This window comes from Rana temporaria, chromosome 6 (genome assembly GCF_905171775.1).
Source record: "Rana temporaria chromosome 6, aRanTem1.1, whole genome shotgun sequence".
Lineage (NCBI taxonomy): Eukaryota > Metazoa > Chordata > Amphibia > Anura > Ranidae > Rana > Rana temporaria.
Window position 1 is genome coordinate 218,283,514 of NC_053494.1, and position 19,155 is coordinate 218,302,668.

General features: G+C 49.6%; 1 protein-coding gene across 1 annotated transcript in view; it reads left to right on the forward strand.

The window, feature by feature from the left end:
- The window catches only part of GLI2 (GLI family zinc finger 2), a 185,354-nt gene that overhangs the window by 112,728 nt on the left and 53,471 nt on the right, over positions 1–19,155 (forward strand). The window contains exon 4 of the mRNA XM_040358252.1: positions 16,842–17,038. Coding sequence (XP_040214186.1) covers positions 16,842–17,038 — 197 coding nt within the window. The remainder of the gene's footprint in view (positions 1–16,841; positions 17,039–19,155) is intronic.

Sequence of the window (19,155 nt, forward strand, 5' to 3'; positions counted from 1 at the left end):
CTGGGCCATTTCTGTTCATCTTGCGTATGCCCCCCCCCCCCCCCCCCCCCCCCCAAAATGTGGGGCCCCTTAGTGCAGTGGAAATCTCTCGCCTTCTCCCCTCCCCCCCCCATCCCCATGCAGATTGCAGCAGAACGCGGTGCTATTTATCAAAGCGTCAGTTGTAGTCGCTGTTTGTTGGGAGAAATAACATGTCTGCTCTTTGGCTCTGATGATTAATGTGATGTGAGAGTGACGTGGAGCCCTCATATATCAAACCCACATCCCGGCTGTCTGCGGAGAGCTCGGGTTCCACGCACAGCTAATTACACCGGTTCTGCGCGGTAAATGAAGCGCGCGCTCGTGTGCCGCCGCACACATAGGGGGCCCCGCGGGCCGCGACTTGTCCGGGGTGTCCTGAACCGCCCCGGGCCTGTACTGGGTGAGGAATGTATTATAATATTATTATTATATATTATACATTTCTATAGCTCTGACGTTCGTCTCTGCACCAGAGGAGCTTACACTCTAATGTCTGAGGACCTTGTGGAGACGGGCTGAAAGCTTCATGCTTGTGATTGGTTGGATCGGATGTCCACTGCTCTACTGACACCATCCACTGCCCTACTGACACCATCCACTGCTCTACTGACACCGTCCACTCCTCTACTGACACCGTCCACTGCCCTACTGACACCGTCCACTGCCCTACTGACACTGTCCACTGCCCTACTGACACCATCTACTGCCCTACTGACACCATCCACTGCCCTACTGACACCATCCACTGCTCTACTGACACCATCCACTGCTCCACTGACACCATCCACTGCTCTACTGACACCATCCACTGCCCTACTGACACCGTCCACTGCCCTACTGACACCATCCACTGCTCTACTGACACCATCCACTGCCCTACTGACACCATCCACTGCTCCACTGACACCATCCACTGCTCTACTGACACCATCCACTGCCCTACTGACACCGTCCACTGCTCTACTGACACCGTCCACTGCTCTACTGACACCGTCCACTGCCCTACTGACACCGTCCACTGTCCTACTGACACCGTCCACTGTCCTACTGACACCGTCCACTGCCCTACTGACACCGTCCACTGCCCTACTGACACCATCCACTGCTCTACTGACACCATCCACTGCTCTACTGACACCATCCACTGCCCTACTGACACCATCCACTGCCCTACTGACACCGTCTACTGCCCTACTGACACCATCCACTGCTCTACTGACACTGTCTACTGCCCTACTGACACCATCCACTGCTCTACTGACACCATCCACTGCTCTACTGACACCATCCACTGCCCTACTGACATCGTCTACTGCCCTACTGACACCATCCACTGCTCTACTGACACCATCCACTGCTCTACTGACACCATCCACTGCCCTACTGACACCATCCACTGCTCTACTGACACCATCCACTGCTCTACTGACACCATCCACTGCTCTACTGACACCATCCACTGCCCTACTGACACCATCCACTGCTCTACTGACACGTCCACTGTTCTACTGACACCATCCACTGCTTAACTGACACCATCCACTTCTCTACTGACAACGTCCACTGAGCTACTAAAACTATCCACTTCTCTACTGACACCGTCCACTGCTCTACTGACACCGTCCACTGCCCTACTGACACCGTCCACTGCCCTACTGACACCGTCCTCTGCCCTACTGACACCGTCCTCTGCCCTACTGACACCGTCCACTGCCCTACTGACACCATCTACTGCTCTACTGACATCGCCCACTGCTCTACTGTTATATCCTCTGTGTTGTGAGGGACACAAGACTCTGGGCTGGAACAATGGATGTTTATTCAGTACAGCCTGTACACTGCAACATGCATCTCAGGACATTACATATCTCTCTGCTTCCTACATGTGGTCTCTCTAAGATGGCTACTATGCCCCTTGACCCTTGTCATCACTGCTGGGTGGAGCCAGCCTTAAAGTGCCAGTACATGTGAAACCCTTCAGGTATAACACCTTCCATCCATCCCTAAAAAAAAACAAAAAAACAAAAAACACAAAAAAACACAACAAAATAACAGGCACAAAACATTAACTGCTAACTGTCCAATAACAGTCCTCCAAACACAGGAGAATTATGGGACTTCAAGCTTCCAGGAACCGTTGCGGGGTTAATATGTCATCGGATCACTTCCGTCGGCCCCGTCGAAAGTCTCGTAACCGCTCTTGCAACTGAAACCGGTCAGGAGGGCGACAGTGTCGCTGAGGCCGGGCATCCAGCGATTCGGGACCGGAGGGAAACAGGGCTGGCCGGAATGGGTACCGGCAGGGCCAAGAAGGGATCCCCCAGCTCAGAGGGTAAACAGACCTCCGGACCAGAGCTGGAGGGCTCTGTTGGAGCTGAGTTCAAAAGTTCAGAGTCCCCACAATCATCAGTCCTCTGTGCATCCTGATTCGCTGGGAGCAGATCCTTGAGACACTGGTGGTTCAGCCGGCATCAGGGATTCGGGCAGTTGAGAACGAGGACGCAGTTGGTCCGCATGACGTCTGCAAATGGAACCATCTTCCAGGCAGACCTTGTACATCTTGGGTCCCAAGGTCTCTGCAATGACAGCAGGAAGCCAACGGGTGTTGGAAACCCCATAAGATCGGGCCCATACCTTTTGTTGGGCTGTGAATCGGGGGAGCTCATTGTGTTGGACCATCTTGTCTTGGGACTGTAGTACATGTTCCTGGACTGTTTGAGGGCGGAGCATATCCAAACAGTCCATGGCTGCCGCCCCAGAAGGAGTTCTGCTGGAGTTTTCCCAGTGGTTGCATGTGGTGTGTTTCTGTAAGCAGAAAGGAAGGAGTCCAGCTGCTGGGGTGACAGGGACTGTTGTTTACTTGCAGCCACTGTAGCTTTGAAATAGCGTTTAAAAGTCTGCACAAACCGCTCTGCTTGACCATTTGTAGCCGGGTGGTAAGGTGCGGTCAACTTGTGCTTGATGTTGTGGGCAGTCAAGAAACGCTGAAACTCCTGACTGGTGAATTGTGCACCGTTGTCTGTGACGATTTCTCTGGGGTATCCAAACGTAGCAGCGAGATGTAACAGTATGGAAACCGTTGCCTTAGTCGTTGGCTGAGTAACAGGAATTACCTCAGGCCACTTTGACTGGGCGTCCACTATGATCAAGAAGGTGTGTCCTCTGATCGGGCCTGCAAAGTCCAAGTGTAGGCGAAACCAAGGAACCGTGGGCCAAGTCCAGGGCTGGACGCACCCTCGAGGAGGGTCTCTTGCCGTTTGTGCACATCCAGCACAAGCATTCACATATGTTGTGATATCTGAGTCTAGGTTTGGCCACCACACATAGCCTCTGGCCTTTTGTTTCATACGTGTGCTCCCGGGATGACCAGTATGTAGCAAGTCCAGAATGTGTCTCCGGAGGGTTCTGTGGAATGATCACTCGGTCTCCCCATAAAACACAGTTGCCAGCCACAGTTAATTCCATACGCCTACGGAAATAAGGTTCATACTCTGTGTGACAGTTGCAGGCCAACCGGAACGTACCCAGGAGAGTATTGTTTTCAGAAAGGTATCCTTGTTTGTATGGGCTGCTATCTCCCCAGAAGACAAGAAGGACAGGCTGGTGTAACGACAACTCTTGACCGGTGGAGAAGAGTCCATGGACCTCCCTGTCAGTCGGGACATAGCGTCCGCATTAGCATTGGCATCATGACCACGATACTGAATTTTGTAGCTGTATGCCCCCAAGAATAGGGCATAGCGTTGGAGGCGGGCCGCAGTAGTCTGGGAGATTGCCTTTGTCAGGGCTAAAGATCTGAAGGAGTGGTTTATGGTCCGTCAGTATGGTGAATTCCCTACCATACAGGTAAAGATGAAACTTCTTAATTGCCCATATCAGCGCAAGAGCCTCTTTGTCAATGTGTGAGTAATTGCTTTCTGCTTTTGTCAAAGACCTGGAGGCAAATGCCACTGGTTTTGTCTGACCCATCTGGTAAGATGTGAGATAGTACCCGCCCCCCAGACCATAGGGTGAGGCATCACAAGCCAAGGTGAGAGGCTTCTGGAGGTCATAGTGCACGAGCATGCGTGACGCCAACAGCTTCCGCTTAGAAACTTCAAAAGCACGTTGGCATGCAGCCGACCAGTCCCATCTGGAGTGTTTCTCCAAAAGCTTGTTCAACGGAAACAAGGTGTGTGCCAGATCTGGCAGGAATTTGTGGTAATAGTTCAGCAAGCCAAGGTATGATCGCAGCTGCTGGACGTTTGGTTGGGGCTGGAGCTTTGACTAAAGCATCACCTTGGCTTCCGTGGTGTGTATACCTTCTGCATCCACAAGGTGGCCACAAAACTCCAATTTAGGCACCATGAATTGGCATTTTGCTAAGTTCACTTCAGGCCCTGTTCTTGGAGTCTCGCCAACACAAGCTCCACATTCTGCTTGTGTTCCTGGTCGGTCCGTCCTGTAATGAGCATGTCATCTAGCAGGCACTGAGTGAAAGGAATGTCCGCCAAAATCTCATCCATTTTTCGTTGCCAATGGCTGGGGCAGAGGCTACCCCAAACACCATCCGATTATATTGATACAGTCCCTTGTGGGTGTTGATGGTCAGAAACTTGCGGGAAGAAGGATGGACCTCAAATTGTAAATATGCTTGTTTGAGATCAAGCTTGGTGAACTTTTGACCTCCTGCAAGAGAGGCAAAAATGTCATCTACTCTGGGTAGGGGATACTGGTCTATTTCCAGTGAGAGTTCAGTGCCATGCGGAAATCGCCACAAATGCGCAAGTCCCCATTCGATTTCTTTACCGGTACAACTGGTGATGCCCACTCACTGTGCTCTACCTTTGAGATGACACCTTGTTCCTCCAGCCGACTTAGTTCTGCTTCCACTCCTGCTCGGAGTGCGAAAGGTACTGTCCGAGCTTTGAAGAACTTAGGCTGAGCGTTGGGTTTCAGCTTGAGTCTCACACAGTCATGCTTTATTTTTCCCAACTGGTCATCAAAATCTTTGGGAACCGCTGCTTCAGGGACACCACCCATCCCTCATTATCTCCTAATGGAATGGTAACGGTGTTACAGGGACTTATGGCGATGTCTGGCATACAAAGTGAGCAATCCAGTCTCTCCCAAAGAGAGGGGGTCCCCCATTTTCTAGGATATATAATGGCAGTCTCTTTGTCTGACCCTTGTACAATACCTTTACTTTTGCGTAACCCAGTGGGTGGAGTATCTGTTTTGAGTATGTCTGCAGTTTGATTGGTGTTGGGCGGACAGTTTTTCGGGTCTGAAGTTGTCTCCATTGTTTCTGGGTGATAACTGAAACTGCTTGCTCCTGTGTCTACATCCATCCTGAGTTTCTTTCCCTCAACGGTTACATCTACAGTCATTGCGGAGGGTGCTGAATGCATATGATGTATGTCCAACCTGTGGAGCATTTCCTCATCCTCTGACTCAGATGATGATGTATATCTTCCCACCATATATGTCTTAGTCTTGGGGTTCAGAGGTTGTTATCTCGCACCTTCTTGCTACGGCAAACTCGTTTCAGATGGCCGGTCCTACCGCAATTATGACAGGTCTGATCCTTAAACCGGCAGACTTTGTGGTCATGGTCTGTATTGCCACAACGGTAGCAAGCTGACTCCCGGCTTGGTGGGGGTCTGTATTTCCAGTTTGCAGCAGTTGGCTTGACTGCTGTTCTGAAAACTTCCTGCTTCACCTCTTCCTTTCTGCTCTGGGGGTTCAATTCCTCTGTATCTTTCACAGCCATTTCCATCACTGAAGCTATCTCAATTGCCTTTGTAAGGGTAAGGTCTTTTTCTGTTAACAGTCTCTTTTGTGTTGACTCACAATTCAGTCCCATGACAAACTTATCTCTCAGTGCAGTAGGTAGGTAGTCCCCAAAAGAACAGGTCGAGGCTAGTCTGCGAAGGGCGAGCACATAAACTTTAATCTCTTCACCTGTCTGCTGCTGCCTTTGATAGAAGCGAAATCTTTCTGCAATCTCTAATGGTTTAGGCTGGAAGTGATCCTCTAGCAGTGTCAGCAGCTCTGCCAATGTCTTAGCTGCTGGTTTTACAGGGGAAAGCAGATCCCTCAGAGTGTCATATGTTTTGGCCCCAACCACTGTCAGAAACACTGCTACTTGCCTGTTGTCTGGGATGGCATTTGCACTGAAATACTGTTCCAGCCTCTCAACCCAGGAAGTCCAGGATGTCTGTTCTCCATCAAACTCACTTAATGTCCCGATTAATGACATTTTCCTGCTGGGATCTGTGATTGCTTTTATCCAGGTGACAATCCACAATGTCTTTGTCTCTCTCTCAGACTGATAGACACTTTGTAAATCCCATCCTCGTCGCCACTGTTATATCCTCTGTGTTGTGAGGGACACAAGACTCTGGGCTGGAACAATGGATGTTTATTCAGTACAGCCTGTACACTGCAACATGCATCTCTGGACATTACATATCTCTCTGCTTCCTACATGTGGTCTCTCTAAGATGGCTACTATGCCCCTTGACCCTTGTCATCACTGCTGGGTGGAGCCAGCCTTAAAGTGCCAGTACATGTGAAACCCTTCAGGTATAACATCTACTGACACCGTCCACTGCCCTACTGACACCATCCACTGCTCTACTGACACCATCCACTGCCCTACTGACACCATCCACTGTTCTACTGACACTGTCCACTGCTCTACTGACACCGTCTACTGCTCTCCTGACACCGTCCACTGCCCTACTGACACCGTCCACTGCCCTACTGACACCATCCACTGCCCTACTGACACCATCCACTGCCCTACTGACACCGTCCACTGCTCTACTGACACCGTCCACTGTTCTACTGACACTGTCCACTGCTCTACTGACACCGTCTACTGCTCTCCTGACACCGTCCACTGCCCGACTGACACCTTCCACTGCCCGACTGACACCATCCACTGCTCTACTGACACCATCCACTGTTCTACTGACACTGTCCACTGCTCTACTGACACCGTCTACTGCTCTCCTGACACCGTCCACTGCCCGACTGACACCTTCCACTGCCCGACTGACACCATCCACTGCTCTACTGACACGTCCACTGCCCTTCTGACACCGTTCACTGCTCTACTGACACCGTCCACTGCCCTACTGCCACCGTCCACTGCCCTACTGACACCATCCACTGCCCTACTGACACCATCCACTGCCCTACTGACACCGTCCACTGCTCTACTGACACCGTCCACTGCTCTACTGACACCGTCCACTGCCCTACTGACACCATCCACTGCTCTACTGACACGTCCACTGCTCTACTGACACGTCCACTGCCCTTCTGACACCGTTCACTGCTCTACTGACACCGTCCACTGCCCTACTGCCACCGTCCACTGCTTAACTGACACTGTTCCCTTCTCTACTGACACCATCCACTGCCCGACTGACACCATCCACTCCTCTACTGACACCGTCTTCTCCTCTACTGACACCATCCTCTGCCCTACTGACACCATCCTCTGCCCTACTGACACGTTTTAATACACTTTATAATGTTTGTTTACATTTTTTCGCGTGTGTGTATACAGTATATATATATAAGGATGTGTGTTTGAGCTTTGGGATACACACCTGAATACAATATACTGGGCACACTAACGGGCAATGCGAGGATCCTCACTGAAATCCCGGCCGCGGCGCAGCGCTCAGCTGATGATCTGCACTGGAGGGACGTTGTTTGTGTTCCACCTGATAAGAAGTAATTACAAAGAGCCCAATCTACAACAAAGCACTTAATTACACCCGGCGACAGCGCGATCCCGGGCCGCAGGAAGTGACAATTAATCAAGTTTCAGGACGCTAATTAGTATCCATGTTCTAGTTTTAGGATTTTATAGATGCAAGAAGGTGATTATTTGTCTTCATTTCACTTCTGAAATCCAGATGTATATATATTTGGGAGGAGCGCGCTCACACTTCCCCCCGCCGCCGCGTATATTTTTATATCATTATTTATGTGACTTTTGGGCTGAGCCTCCTCTGCGGTTTTTACTGTAAAATGAAATATATGTCGCCGTTCTTCTATAAAAGGCGGATCTCCTCGGGGAGACCGCACTGCGCAGGCGGCGGGCGGATCCGTCCCCATCCCCCGGGCAGATGTTTGCGGCTCATTGTGTTGTTTTACCTTTTCACGAAGTTCAACGTTTCAGTTTTGGGCAGTTTTGGGCTTTGTTTATATTTGGACTTTTTTTTTCACTTTTTTTGCTATTTTTATGTTGAAGTTTGTTTTTCAAATTGAAAAAAAAAAAAATAATCAGACTTTTGATTTGGTCGGTTTCAAGGAAAACGGTAAAAGTTTTTTAAAGTTTACAAAACATTTTTTCAGATGCTTTTTTATTACATTTTATTTTATAAATACATTTCTAATACAGAATGGGCCAGATTCAGGTACCGCTGCGCACTTCTTACGGAGGCGCAGCGTCCCGTTTTTGCCCTGCGCCCCCGCAAATTATCTGCGCTACGCTTCATTCACGAAGCAGTAGCCACGTAATTTGCGTGGGCGCTCCTCAAAAATGCCCAGCGTAAGAGCGCGTAATTTAAATGATCCCGTAGGGGGCGTGGATCATTTAAATTAGGCGCGTTCTCGCGCCGAACGTAGTGCGCATGCTCCGTCTGGAAACTTTCCCGACGTGCATTGCGGCAAATGACGTTGCAAGGACGTCATTTGCTTCAAACTGAACGTGAATGGCGTCCAGCGCCATTCTTGATTCACTTACGCAAACGACGTAAAATTTCAACTTCGCGACGCGGGAACGACGGGTATACGTAGCATTGGCTGCCCCTGCTAATAGCAGGAGCAGCCTTACGCGAAACCCGACGAACGGAAACGACGTAAACTGCGTACGCAGGGCTCGCGTAGGGTAGTGAATCGGCGTTAGTATGCAATTTGCATACTATACGCTGACCACTACGGGAACGCCCCCTAGCGGCCATCGCAAGAATGCAGCCTACGATATGACTGGCGTAAGAGCCTTATGCTAGTCATATCTTAGGCTGCAGTCGGCGTAACGAGGTTCCTGAATCAGGAGCATTCAAAACGCCGTAGTAAGCAATTGCGCTGCGTAACTATGGTTACGCAGACGCAATTGCTCTCTGAATCAATATTTCTATTATATACAGTGGGCCAGATCCACAGAAGAATTACGCCGGCGTATCTATTCAAAGTTCCCGCGTCGTATCTTTGTTTTGTATCTACAAAACAAGATACGACGGCATCTGGGCCTCGATCCGAAGGGCGTACGTCTTAGTACGCCGTCGGATCTTAGGTGTAATGTTCCGGCGGCCACTAGGCGGCGTTTCCGTCGAATTCCGCGTTGAGTATGCAAATTAGCTAGATACGGCGATCCACGAACGTACGTCGGGCCGGCGCATTTTTTTCCGGCTTTTTCCGGCGTAAAGTTACCCCTGCTATATGAGGCGTACTCAATGTTAAGTATGGCCGTCGCTCCCGCGTCAAATTTTGAATTTTTTACGTTGTTTGCGTAAGTCATTCGCGAATAGGGATTTGCGTAGAATGACGTCACTGTCGTAAGCATTGCTTGTTCCGGTTTAATTTCGCGCATGCGCACTGGGATACCCCCACGGATGGCGCATGCGCCGTTAAAAAAAAAAACGTTGTTTATGTCGGGTCTAGACGTATTTATATAAAACACGCCCCCATCACATCCATTTGAATTGCGCGCCCTTACACCGCCAAAGATACACTACGCCGCCGTAACTTACGGCGCGCATTCTTTGAGGATTAAAAAAAAAAAGTAAGTTACGGCGGCGTAGTGTATCTTAGATACGCTACGCCCGACAAAAATATGCGCCAGGGTACGTGGATCTGGCCCAGTGTTTGCAGACATGCTGAACTTTCTAATACAGATACTTGAGTGGGGAGGGAGGGGCGCCCGGTGTCCGGAATAATACAAAGATGGGAGAAGACAGTTATTTATTGAAAGTATAAAAAATGAACACATTAAGCCAACGCGTTTGGGGTGGGAAGGGAAGGCTCATTGATGGAGGTGGGGAGGGAAGGCTCATTGATGGAGGTGGGGAGGGAAGGCTCATTGATGGAGGTGGGGAGGGAGGGCTCATTGATGGAGGTGGGGAGGGAAGGCTCATTGATGGAGGTGGGGAGGGAAGGCTCATTGATGGAGGTGGGGAGGGAAGGCTCATTGATGGAGGTGGGAAGGGAAGGCTCATTGATGGAGGTGGGGAGGGAAGGCTCATTGATGGAGGTGGGGAGGGAAGGCTCATTGATGGAGGTGGGGGGGGAAAGGCTCATTGATGGAGTTGGGGAAGGAAAGGATCAATGAGTCTTCCCTCCCCACCTCCATCAAGAAGCCTTCCTTCCCCACCTCTATCAAGGCTCATTGATAGAGGTGGGGAGGGAAGACTCATTGGTAGAGGAGAACAGGCTTAATAATGGAGGTGGGGGAGGGAAGGCTCATTGATGGAGGTGGGGGAGGGAAGGCTCATTAATGGAGGTGGGGAGGGAAGGCTCATTGATGGAAGTGGGGAGGGAAGACTCATTGATGGAGGTGGGGAGGGAAGGCTCATTGATGGAGGTGGGGAAGGGAAGGCTCATTGATGGGGGTGGGGAGGGAGGGCTCATTGATGGAGGTGGGGAGGGAAGGCTCATTGATGGAGGTGGAGAGAGAAGGCTCATTGATGGAGGTGGGGAGAGAAGGCTCATTGATGGGGGTGGGGAGGGAAGGCTCATTGATGGAGGTGGGAAGGGAAGGCTCATTGATGGGGGTGGGCAGGGAAGGCTCATTGATGGAGGTGGGGAGGGAAGGCTCATTGATGAGGTGGGGAGAAAAGGCTCATTGATGGAGGTGAGGAGGGAAGGCTCATTGATGGAGGTGGGGAGGGAAGGCTCATTGATGGAGGTGGGGAGGGAAGGCTCATTGATGGAGGTGAGGAGGGAAGGCTCATTGATGGAGGTGGGGAGGGAAGGCTCATTGATGGAGGTGGGGAGGGAAGGATCATTGATGGAGGTGGGGAGGGAAGACTCATTGATGGAGGTGGGGAGGGAAGACTCATTGATGGAGGTGGGGAGGGAAGACTCATTGATGGAGGTGGGGAGGGAAGGCTCATTGATGGAGGTGGGGAGGGAAGACTCATTGATGGAGGTGGGAAGGGAAGGTTTAATGATGGTGGTGGGGAGGGGAGAGGGCTCATTGATGGAGGTGGGGAGGGAAGGCTCATTGATAGAGGTGGGGAGGGAAAGCTCATTGATGGAGGTGGGGAGGAGGGGCTCATTGATGGAGGTGGGGAGGGAAGACTCATTGATGGAGGTGGGAAGGGAAGGCTCAATGATGGTGGTGGGGAGGGGAGAGGGCTCATTGGTGGAGGTGGGGAGGGAAGGCTCATTGATAGAGGTGGGGAGGGAAGGCTCATTGATGGAGGTGGGGGAGGGAAGGCTCATTGATGGAGGTGGGGAGGGAAGGCTCGTTGATGGAGGTGGGGAGGGAAGGCTCATTGATGGAGGTGGGGAGGGAAGGCTCATTGGTGGAGGTGGGAGGGAAGGCTCATTGATGGAGGTGGGGAGGGAAGGCTCATTGATGGGGTTGAGGAGGGAAGACTCATTGATGGAGGTGGGGAGGAAAGGCTCATTGATGGAGGTGGGGAGGGAAGGCTCATTGGTGGAGGTGGGGAGGGAAGGCTCATTGATGGAGGTGGGGAGGGAAGGCTCATTGATGGGGTTGAGGAGGGAAGACTCATTGATGGAGGTGGGGAGGGAAGGCTAGCACATGATTTATAATGCTGACCCGTGTCCACAGCCAAAAGCCCCTACAATGGGCATGTGAGCATCAGAACTGGACTACTGAGCAATGGAAGAAGGTGGCCTAGTCTGATGAGTTCAAGAATGGTTTGAGGAACACAGCAAGGCGTTCAAAGTGTTGACTCGGCCTCCAAATTCTCTAGCTCTCAATCCAATCAAGCATCTGTGGGATGTGCTGGAAAAAACAAGCTCGATCCAAGGAGGTCCCACCTCACAACTTACAGGACTTAAAAGGATCTACTACTGTAGGCTTGGTGCCAGATACCACAGAGTACCGTCAGCGGTCTGGTGGAGTCCGTGCCGCGACGGGTTATGGTGGGTGGTCATAATGTTATGGCTGATCGGTGTACAGTATATTCCACCAGGTAGACAGAGGTGGTTGTACCACCAGATATGCGGGCAGTTCAGGACCTCCTCCTCCTCATAGTATGGAACTGGGAAAGCTTGATTTCTCCAAATGCTTTGGCTGCGGGTCGCTTTTCGGTGTGTGGTCCTCCAGGTCTAATCTCCACGCTAATGGAACCTCCATTCAGTCCCACGCAGAAGAATGTAACAAGACTTTGGGCATTGTAAATGAAGATGTAGGGTGCCCCTTTTACGCTGGCAGGGTGTCTGGCGCTGGGAGTGTGACGGACGGGGGTGAAGCCGATATCGCTTTCCATGAAATCGGGTTTGGGCTCCAGCTGGGTGACTTCACCGCACACCTGCCGACTCCGAGAATGACATCACGCCGCACCAATGTGGTTCAGTGCCAGTTACCGCCCTGCCCACAGCTGTTCATAATGCCAACTGCCGACCCCCCCCCCCCATCCACATACTGACACCCAGCAACATCGCTGTGTGAAACGCCTCCGATGCCAACTGGTTCTTCCTGTGCAATGCCAAATATCACCCAAGTCCTTCCAGCCCTCCGGAGTGCCATCTGCTGCCCCTCCTCACCACCTCCCTCCCTTCCAACCGTTCAGTGTCATCCGGGTGCCACCCAGACTGCTTCACTAGGCTTGTACTGTGCTGACTTTGGTGGAACATTAGAGTGTAAGCTCCGTTGGTACAGAGACTGATGTGACTGTGGGGGGGAGGGGACATTAGAGTGTAAGCTCCTCTGTACAGAGACTGATGTGACTGTGGGGGGGGGGGGGGGTACATTAGAGTGTAAGCTCCTCTGGTACAGAAACTGATGTGACTGTGGGGGGGGGGGGGGCATTAGAGTGTAAGCTCTTCTGTACAGAGACTGATGTGACTGTGGGGGGGGGCATTAGAGTGTAAGCTCCTCTGGTACAGAAACTGATGTGACTGTGGGGGGGGGGGGACATTAGAGTGTAAGCTCTTCTGTACAGAGACTGATGTGACTGTGGGGGGAGGGGACATTAGAGTGTAAGCTCCTCTGTACAGAGACTGATGTGACTGTGGGGGGAGGGGACATTAGAGTGTAAGCTCCTCTGTACAGAGACTGGTGTGACTGTGGGGGGGAGGGGACATTAGAGTGTAAGCTCCTCTGGTACAGAGACTGATGTGACTGTGGGGGGGAGGGGACATTAGAGTGTAAGCTCCTCTGTACAGAGACTGATGTGACTGTGGGGGGGAGGGGACATTAGAGTGTAAGCTCCTCTGTACAGAGACTGATGTGACTGTGGGGGGAGGGGACATTAGAGTGTAAGCTCCTCTGTACAGAGACTGATGTGATGTGGGGGGAGGGGACATTAGAGTGTAAGCTCCTCTGTACAGAGACTGATGTGACTGTGGGGGGAGGGGACATTAGAGTGTAAGCTCCTCTGTACAGAGACTGATGTGACTGTGGGGGGGATATTAGAGTGTAAGCTCCTCTGTACAGAGACTGATGTGACTGTGGGGGGGAGGGGACATTAGAGTGTAAGCTCCTCTGTACAGAGACTGATGTGACTGTGGGGGGAGGGGACATTAGAGTGTAAGCTCCTCTGTACAGAGACTGATGTGACTGTGGGGGAGGGGACATTAGAGTGTAAGCTCCTCTGTACAGAGACTGATGTGACTGTGGGAGGGGACATTAGAGTGTAAGCTCCTCTGTACAGAGACTGATGTGACTGTGGGGGGGAGGGGACATTAGAGTGTAAGCTCCTCTGGTACAGAGACTGATGTGACTGTGGGGGGAGGGGACATTAGAGTGTAAGCTCCTCTGTACAGAGACTGATGTGACTGTGGGGGGGGGGGACATTAGAGTGTAAGCTCCTCTGTACAGAGACTGATGTGACTGTGGGGGGGATATTAGAGTGTAAGCTCCTCTGTACAGAGACTGATGTGACTGTGGGGGGGAGGGGACATTAGAGTGTAAGCTCCTCTGTACAGAGACTGATGTGACTGTGGGGGGAGGGGACATTAGAGTGTAAGCTCCTCTGTACAGAGACTGATGTGACTGTGGGGGAGGGGACATTAGAGTGTAAGCTCCTCTGTACAGAGACTGATGTGACTGTGGGGGGGAGGGGACATTAGAGTGTAAGCTCCTCTGTACAGAGACTGATGTGACTGTGGGGGGGATATTAGAGTGTAAGCTCCTCTGTACAGAGACTGATGTGACTGTGGGGGGGAGGGGACATTAGAGTGTAAGCTCCTCTGTACAGAGACTGATGTGACTGTGGGGGGAGGGGACATTAGAGTGTAAGCTCCTCTGTACAGAGACTGATGTGACTGTGGGGGAGGGGACATTAGAGTGTAAGCTCCTCTGTACAGAGACTGATGTGACTGTGGGAGGGGACATTAGAGTGTAAGCTCCTCTGTACAGAGACTGATGTGACTGTGGGGGGGAGGGGACATTAGAGTGTAAGCTCCTCTGGTACAGAGACTGATGTGACTGTGGGGGGAGGGGACATTAGAGTGTAAGCTCCTCTGTACAGAGACTGATGTGACTGTGGGGGGAGGGGACATTAGAGTGTAAGCTCCTCTGTACAGAGACTGATGTGACTGTGGGGGGGATATTAGAGTGTAAGCTCCTCTGTACAGAGACTGATGTGACTGTGGGGGGGAGGGGACATTAGAGTGTAAGCTCCTCTGTACAGAGACTGATGTGACTGTGGGGGAGGGGACATTAGAGTGTAAGCTCCTCTGTACAGAGACTGATGTGACTGGGGGGGGGAGGGGACATTAGAGTGTAAGCTCCTCTGTACAGAGACTGATGTGACTGTGGGGGAGGGGACATTAGAGTGTAAGCTCCTCTGTACAGAGACTGATGTGACTGTGGGGGGAGGGGACATTAGAGTGTAAGCTCCTCTGTACAGAGACTGATGTGATGTGGGGGGAGGGGACATTAGAGTGTAAGCTCCTCTGTACAGAGACTGATGTGACTGTGGGGGGAGGGGACATTAGAGTGTAAGCTCCTCTGTACAGAGACTGATGTGACTGTGGGGGGGATATTAGAGTGTAAGCTCCTCTGTACAGAGACTGATGTGACTGTGGGGGGAGGGGACATTAGAGTGTAAGCTCCTCTGTACAGAGACTGATGTGACTGTGGGGGGAGGGGACATTAGAGTGTAAGCTCCTCTGTACAGAGACTGATGTGACTGTGGGAGGGGACATTAGAGTGTAAGCTCCTCTGTACAGAGACTGATGTGACTGTGGGGGGGAGGGGACATTAGAGTGTAAGCTCCTCTGGTACAGAGACTGATGTGACTGTGGGGGGAGGGGACATTAGAGTGTAAGCTCCTCTGTACAGAGACTGATGTGACTGTGGGGGGAGGGGACATTAGAGTGTAAGCTCCTCTGTACAGAGACTGATGTGACTGTGGGGGGGATATTAGAGTGTAAGCTCCTCTGTACAGAGACTGATGTGACTGTGGGGGGGAGGGGACATTAGAGTGTAAGCTCCTCTGTACAGAGACTGATGTGACTGTGGGGGAGGGGACATTAGAGTGTAAGCTCCTCTGTACAGAGACTGATGTGACTGTGGGGGGAGGGGACATTAGAGTGTAAGCTCCTCTGGTACAGAGACTGATGTGACTGTGGGGGGAGGGGACATTAGAGTGTAAGCTCCTCTGTACAGAGACTGATGTGACTGTGGGGGGAGGGGACATTAGAGTGTAAGCTCCTCTGTACAGAGACTGATGTGACTGTGGGGGGGAGGGGACATTAGAGTGTAAGCTCCTCTGGTACAGAGACTGATGTGATGTGGGGGGGGGGGGACATTAGAGTGTAAGCTCCTCTGTACAGAGACTGATGTGACTGTGGGGGGGAGGGGACATTAGAGTGTAAGCTCCTCTGTACAGAGACTGATGTGACTGTGGGGGGGAGGGGACATTAGAGTGTAAGCTCCTCTGTACAGAGACTGATGTGACTGTGGGGGGGGGGGACATTAGAGTGTAAGCTCCTCTGTACAGAGACTGATGTGACTGTGGGGGGGAGGGGACATTAGAGTGTAAGCTCCTCTGTACAGAGACTGATGTGACTGTGGGGGGGAGGGGACATTAGAGTGTAAGCTCCTCTGTACAGAGACTGATGCCATTGGCTCTATAAGTTCCTCTGAGTGCAGCTGCTTCTCCTGACTCTTCGCAGCGTCTCCCGGAGCCAACTGCCGCCAATACAGATTTGTACCATGGCGGGCGCAGCGGCCTGTGCCGCCCCCCCCCCCCCCTGTGTGATGTGGTGGCATTGATGATGGGTGGAATTGTTCCGCTCCGTTATCTCGCCTCTTCCGGCGGCGTGCGGTTGTAATCCGGCTGTAGTGGGTGCAGCTGTGGTCTGAACGTCGCTGGATCTGTCGGCGCCGCCGTCGCGCCGCAGTTCCGTGTGCTGCATGTGACGGGGAGGGGGGGTACACCGCTGATGAGTATCCCCCCCCCCCCTCCGGTGACTCCAGGGAGCTGACAATTCCATTGCTGAGTCCGCACAGTCGTCCTAGATGTGACCTCCCAGCCGTAGGACTGTCCAGTGGCTCCTGGGACTTGTAGTTCTTTACCCCACAAGGGGGACATTAGGGGTCCAAACACAGACTTACAATCCCCAACGTCCATCTTTATTGTGACATTTATTTTTTTCTCCTCCTCTTGCAGCCCGCCAGGCCTGAGCGGAAGTCCCGTCATCTCCGACATCTCCCTGATCCGCCTGTCGCCGCACGCGGTCAGCGCCGCCGAATTTGGACACGCCCACCACTATGTGAACCCCCACATGGAGCATTACCTGCGATCTGTCCACGGGAGCCCCACCCTCTCCATGATCTCTGCCGCCAGGGGGCTGAGCCCCGCCGAAGGTAAGCCAGATATATAGAAATCAAAAGATTTGTAATTCTGTTCAGCCGGTTGTGTGATCCAGTAACTTGCCAGGGCCTTGGAGTCTACTGCCACACCAGAATAGCCCCGGTCAAGACACGCCTCCCCCCCCCCCAGTCTGGTGATTGGAGGAGCAGCAGAGTTGTCACTTTGCACTCTCCTTCTATCAGCATACCTACTGACAACACATGAGCAGTGTGGGAGGACCTGATTGGCACCTAGCTCTGTCCCTCCTGCTGCCGGTCCAATCGTTGCTGTGCTCTGTATTACAGAAATATGATACCAAATTCAGATACCTACCGGAGTTTAATGTATTATTTATTAATACATAGAACAAAAAGATATGACCTGACAAAACCTCCATCCCTATTATTGTATATAAAAGAAAAAAAAAAAGAGAAAAAAAAAAGAAAAAAAATTATTAATTAAAAAAAACTTATAAAAAAAAAACAAGAAAAAAAGGAAAAAAAACAACAAAAAAAGAAATAAGAAAGAAAATCTAATTTAAATTCCCACTGTTTTTTATTTTTATTTTATATTTTTTTAATACATGCAGAATAATTAAAAAAAAAAAGATAAATAAAATAAAAAAATACATTTAAAAAAAGAAAAAATGGAAAAAGAAATAAAAAAATTTAAAATATAGAAAAAGTAAATAAAAAAAAAAGATAAATAAAATAAAATAAATTATTTATTAATACATAGAACAAAAATATATGACCTGACAAAACCTCCATCCCTATTATTGTATATAAAAGAAAAAGTAAAAAAAAAATATTAATTAAAAAAACCTTATAAAAAAAACGAAAAAGGAAAAAAAGAAAAGAAAGAAAAATAAATAAGAAAGAAAATCTAATTTAAAGTCCCACTGTTTTTTATTTTATATTTTTTTAATACATGCAGAATGGCTGTTTTTTTTTTTTCTTTCAAGATTGATTTTGAGATGCACCGTATTATTGCAGGTATTTATAAAGCACAGACACTTTTACATTCACATTAATTTTTTTAATGAGAAAAGAAAAAGTAAAAATAAATAAATACATTTAAAAAAAGAAAAAAATGGAAAAAGAAATTAAAAAATAAAAAATAAATAAAAAAAGAAAAAAAAAAGATAAATAAAAAAAACTAAAAGAATAAAAAATAAAAAATAAAATAAAAAAATAATAGAAATTAAAAAAAAAGGAACAAAGAAAGAAAGAAATGAAAAAGAATTAAGAAAAAAAAATCTCATTTAAAGTCCCACTGTTTTTTCTTTTTCTTTTATATTTTTTTAATGCATGCAGAATGGCTTTTTATTTTTTATTTCAAGATTGATTTTGAGATGCACCTTATTATTGTAGGTATTTATATAGCACAGACAATTTTACACAGCCCTATACATATTGTGCATTCACATCATTTTTTTATATATATATATAACAAAAAGATATGACCTGACAAAACCTCCTTCCCTATTATTGTGTATAAAAGAAAAAAAAGAAAAAGTTAAAAATAAATAACTACATAAAAAAAAAAGTAAAAATAAATTAAAAAAGGTAAAAGAAAATAAAAAAAATTAGGGAAAAAAATGAAAAAGAATTAAGAAAATACTCATTTAACGGGCCATAGTTTTGGAATGGGTGTGATGGTGGGCGGGTGTCCACATAGGTTGGCAACAAACTCGAACACACACCAATAGCTAGATTCAGAGACATTTACGCCGGCGTATCAGTAGATACGCCGTCGTAACTCTGAATCTACGCCGTCGTAAATTTAAGCGTATTCTGGAAACCAGATACGCCTAAATTAGGCTAAGATACGAGCGACATAAGTCTCCTACGCCGTCGTATCTTAGGGTACATATTTACGCTGGCCGCTAGGTGGCGCTTCCGTTGTTTTCCTCCTCGAATATGCAAATGAGCAAGATACGCCGATTCACGAACGTACATGCGCCTGTCGCAATTAGTTACGCCGTTTACGTAAGAGATACACCGGCGTAAAGATAAAGATGCTCCCTAGGTGGCGCAGCCCATGCAAGGTATGGACGTCGGAACAAGCCTATCTTTTTACGTCGTTTGCGTAAGTCGTACGCGAATCGGGCTGGACGTAATTTACGTTC